The sequence below is a fragment of the Alexandromys fortis genome, unplaced genomic scaffold (genome assembly GCF_014885135.2).
Source record: "Alexandromys fortis isolate MF-2015 unplaced genomic scaffold, M_Fortis_MF-2015_v1.1 scaffold_189, whole genome shotgun sequence".
NCBI lineage: Eukaryota > Metazoa > Chordata > Mammalia > Rodentia > Cricetidae > Alexandromys > Alexandromys fortis.
In genome coordinates, this window is record NW_026068081.1 from 911,694 (window position 1) to 916,123 (window position 4,430).

At 44.8% G+C, this 4,430-nt stretch overlaps 1 protein-coding gene across 1 annotated transcript; it reads left to right on the forward strand.

Moving 5' to 3' along the window:
- Positions 1–302: 302 nt before the first annotated feature.
- On the forward strand, positions 303–2,612 carry LOC126488447 (eukaryotic translation initiation factor 4B-like). The gene has a single exon (XM_050121931.1). It carries the CDS (start codon positions 342–344, stop codon positions 2,172–2,174), a length of 1,833 nt encoding a protein of 610 aa, XP_049977888.1. The 5' UTR covers positions 303–341; the 3' UTR covers positions 2,175–2,612.
- The last annotated feature ends 1,818 nt before the right edge of the window (positions 2,613–4,430 follow it).

Here is a 4,430-nt window from a genome sequence, read left to right on the forward strand (position 1 = left end):
TGGGAAAGAATTTTTGTTAGCTAGCTATCTGACAAAGGATTGCTCTCCAAAATATACAAAGAACTCAAAATACAAAGAGACAAAAGAACAAATAACCCATTCAGATAATAGATCTGGGATCTGAACAGAGTTTTCTCAAAAGAAGAAAAAACTGGCTAAGAAATAACTCAAAAAAAAAAGTTAAGGCTGCTTTACGAACCTAGCGCGGTGGTGCCCCGCCTTCTGCCTCAGTCCTCAGTTCCCCGCCCCCTCCTGGTTTTGCGTCTCCAAGCCCGTGGTGCCCGCTATAATCACGTGATTGCCTCATCCGGGTCCTTTGCGGTCTCTCTCCCTCTCCCAACATGGCGGCCTCAGCAAAAAAGAAGAATAAGAAGGGGAAGACCATCTCCCTAACAGACTTTCTAGCTGAGGATGGGGGTACTGGTGGAGGAAGCACCTATGTCCCCAAACCAGTCAGCTGGGCTGATGAAACAGACGACCTGGAAGGCGATGTGTCAACAACTTGGCATAGTAACGATGACGATGTGTATAGGGCACCTCCAATTGACCGTTCCATCCTTCCCACTGCTCCACGGGCTGCTCCGGAACCCAATATCGACTGGAGCCGTCTTCCCAAATCACCACCCTACACTGCTTTCCTAGGAAACCTGCCCTATGATGTGACAGAAGACTCCATTAAGGAGTTCTTTAGAGGACTAAATATCAGTGCTGTACGCTTACCACGTGAACCCAGCAATCCAGACAGGTTAAAAGGCTTTGGCTATGCTGAATTTGAGGACCTGGATTCCCTGCTCAGTGCTCTGAGTCTCAATGAAGAGTCTCTAGGTAACCGGAGAATTCGAGTGGATGTTGCTGATCAAGCACAGGATAAAGACCGGGATGATCGCTCTTTTGGTCGAGACAGAAATCGGGATTCTGACAAAACAGACACGGACTGGAGGGCCCGTCCTGCCGCAGACAGCTTTGATGACTACCCACCTAGAAGGGGCGACGATAGCTTTGGAGACAAGTATCGAGATCGTTACGATTCAGACCGGTATCGGGATGGATACCGGGATGGGTATCGGGACGGCCCACGTCGAGATACGGATCGCTATGGGGGCCGGGATCGCTATGATGACCGAGGCAGCAGAGATTATGACCGAGGCTATGACTCCAGGATAGGCAGTGGCAGAAGAGCATTTGGCAGTGGGTACCGTAGGGATGATGACTACAGAGGAGGTGGAGATCGCTATGAAGACCGATATGACAGAAGGGATGACCGGTCATGGAGCTCCAGGGATGATTACTCTCGGGACGATTATAGGCGTGATGACAGAGGTCCCCCCCAAAGACCCAAACTGAATCTAAAGCCTCGGAGTACTCCTAAGGAAGATGATTCCTCTGCTAGCACCTCCCAGTCCAGCCGAGCAGCTTCTATATTTGGAGGGGCAAAACCTGTTGACACAGCTGCTAGAGAAAGAGAAGTAGAAGAGCGGCTGCAGAAGGAGCAGGAGAAGTTGCAGCGGCAGCTGGATGAGCCAAAACTAGACCGCTGGCCGCGGGAGAGACACCCAAGTTGGCGAAGTGAAGAAACTCAGAAAAGGGAATGGTCAAGGACAGGAAGTGAGTCATCGCAGACTGGGGCCTCAGCCACATCTGGTAGAAATACACGAAGGAGAGAGAGTGAGAAGTCTCTAGAAAATGAAACCCTCAATAAAGAAGACTGTCACTCTCCAACCTCCAAACCTCCTAAACCTGATCAGCCTCTAAAGGTAATGCCAGCCCCTCCACCAAAGGAGAATGCGTGGGTGAAGCGAAGCTCTAACCCTCCTGCTCGATCGCAGAGCTCAGACACAGAGCAGCAGTCCCCTACAAGTGGTGGAGGGAAAGTAGCTCCAGCTCATTCCTCTGAGGACGGACCATCAAGGAAAGATGAAAACAAAGTAGATGGGGTGAGTGTCTTAAGAGGCCAAACTGGGAGCTCCAGTCGCGGTCCTGGAGACGGAGGGAGCAGAGACCACTGGAAGGAGTTGGATAGGAAAGAAGGCAAAAACGATAAAGACTCGAGATCTGCACCTGAGCCAAAGAAACCTGAGGAGAGCCCGGCCTCTAAGTTCAGCTCTGCAAGCAAGTATGCTGCTCTCTCTGTGGATGGTGACGATGAGACTGAGGGAGACGACCACACTGAGTAGACCTCCACACGCTGTGCTTTCTTCTAGTCTCCAACCCGGAACACTCAAGGGCAAATCAAACCTCTATCCAGACAAGAAAAAAATAAAACTCACCATCTCCTGGAGACCTTTCTTAACTTTTTTTAATGAAATGAAATTGTTTTGCCATGCTGCTGCAGCCTTTTAAAGTATCGAAGTAACTGGAGAATCAATCACCATCGTAGCCCGAGAGATGTGGCTCCTGCTTTTGAATGGGGAGGTTGTAATGTGTTCTGAGGATACCAAGCGGCTACCTGGGGCTCCATTCAGCGGGACTGTAGTGACAGACTCAGTCGCATAAGTTAAGCAGTAGAGAAAGGCACAAGGAAGAGTGAGATTTCTACCTTTTAATTCGTACCCTGTGATGGCACCTATGAATTCCCCAGACATGTGAATAAATTTCCCACCCTTGGAAAGGTGGATTCAGTCTCGAGGTATTTTAGTCTCCAGGAGGCTGCCAGCCCTTCTTCTTTAACTCTGACTTAACTGGGGCCAGCCTAGACGGAATTGTTTTTTGTTTGTTTGTTTGTTTACCCCCCAAGGGGGTAGTTGGGAATGAGTCTACAGGCCACTAACAAGTAGTATTGCTTGGGGACCAAAATAAATGGAAAGCTCAATCGTGGTTTGAAAAGCTTTGGAGTGATCAATTATTTTATACCAGGTAGTGTGGGAAATGGTGTGACTTCCAATAGACACATGAATAGAATGGATCATTTCCTGGATGAGGAAGCACTTAGCGGTTATGGGAAATTCCAGTCTTCTAAGATCTGTCCTTTCTAGAGGTTTGCCCTCTTCATGTCTATTTCCCTTCCAGGTAGTTGCATCCAGAAGAAAGCTGTCCTGTCCCACTCTCCACTCCTGTTAAAATATAACAGGGGTTGACTTATGTCCCGCTCCTGAATACATGTAAAATTTGTACAAAAATATCTTCTATGAAAATGATTTGTAATCTGTAGACATTATTACTTGGGAGATGTCTTGAGATGTAAAATCCCATCCTTTGGGTCGAGGGTTTTTTGTTTTTCTCCAATAAATCCAGTCTTTAAAGTTGAAAAAAAATGTTAATCATCTCTAGCAATGAGGGAAGTGGAAACCAAAACATCTTTGAAAATTCATCTTACCCTGACAGAATGGCAAAGGTCAACAAAACAACCAGAGAAAATGCTGGTTACATTGTGGGGAAAGGGGAAGCTTTGTAGGACTGAAAACTGGTCCAGCCACACTGGGAATAAATATGAAATTAATAATCTCAAAAAATAAAAATAAATCTAATATAAGACCCAGATGTATCACACCATTCTTTGGCATATGACCAAAGGCTTAACATATTACCCCACAGATAGTACCCAGTTGCCCAGCCATGTTTATAGTTGCTCTATTTGAAGTAGCCAGGAACTGGAAGGAGCATAAATGTCCTTCAACTGATGAATTGATAATGAAAATGTGGTACATATAACTATGGAAATTATAAATAAAAAAATGAAATCATAAACTTTGCAGCTAAATGAATGGAATTAGAAAATATCATATTGAATGAGGTAACCTAATACTGTTAAAGACAAATGTCACGTTTTTTTTCTCATCTTGGACTTGTAGCTTCAAATTTCAGATATTGGTACATATTCTGAAGTAATTAAAGAAGCAAAGAAAGTAAAATGAGACCATGTGGGGAGCAATATAGGGCGGAAAATATTAGGGTATATGTGATTTGAAGTGGGAAATGGGAAAAACAAGGGGGTCTTTAATTTAGGAGAGAGAGGAGAGGAAGGTCACTACAGAAAGAGGGTAAAATAAAAATGAAGATGTCTAAAAAAATTAATGGTAAATTATATTATCACTTAATATCTAAATATAATATACTCTATGTGTATATATATACATACATACATATGATAGAGGAGGGTCATCTTTTTATCTGTTGTTTTATTGGTTAAGTAATAAAGAAACTGCTTGGCCTCTGATAGGACAGAAAATTAGGTAGGCAGAGTAGACAGAAAAGAATGTTGGGAGAAAGAAATCGAGTCAGGGAGTCGCCATGATTCTCCCACTCCAGACAGACGCAGGTTAAGATCTTCTCTGGTAAACCACCTCGTGGGCTACACAGATTATTAGAAATGGGTTAGATCAATATGTAAGAGCTAGCCAATAAGAGGCTGGAACTAATGGGCCAGGCAGTGTTTAAAAGAATACAGTTTCCGTGTAATTATTTCGGGGCATAAGCTAGCCATGCGGGAGCCG

Coding starts and splice junctions, on each gene's coding strand:
- LOC126488447 (XM_050121931.1), top strand. CDS start 342: ATGGCGGCCTCAGCAAAAAAGAAGAATAAGAAGGGGAAGACCATCTCC.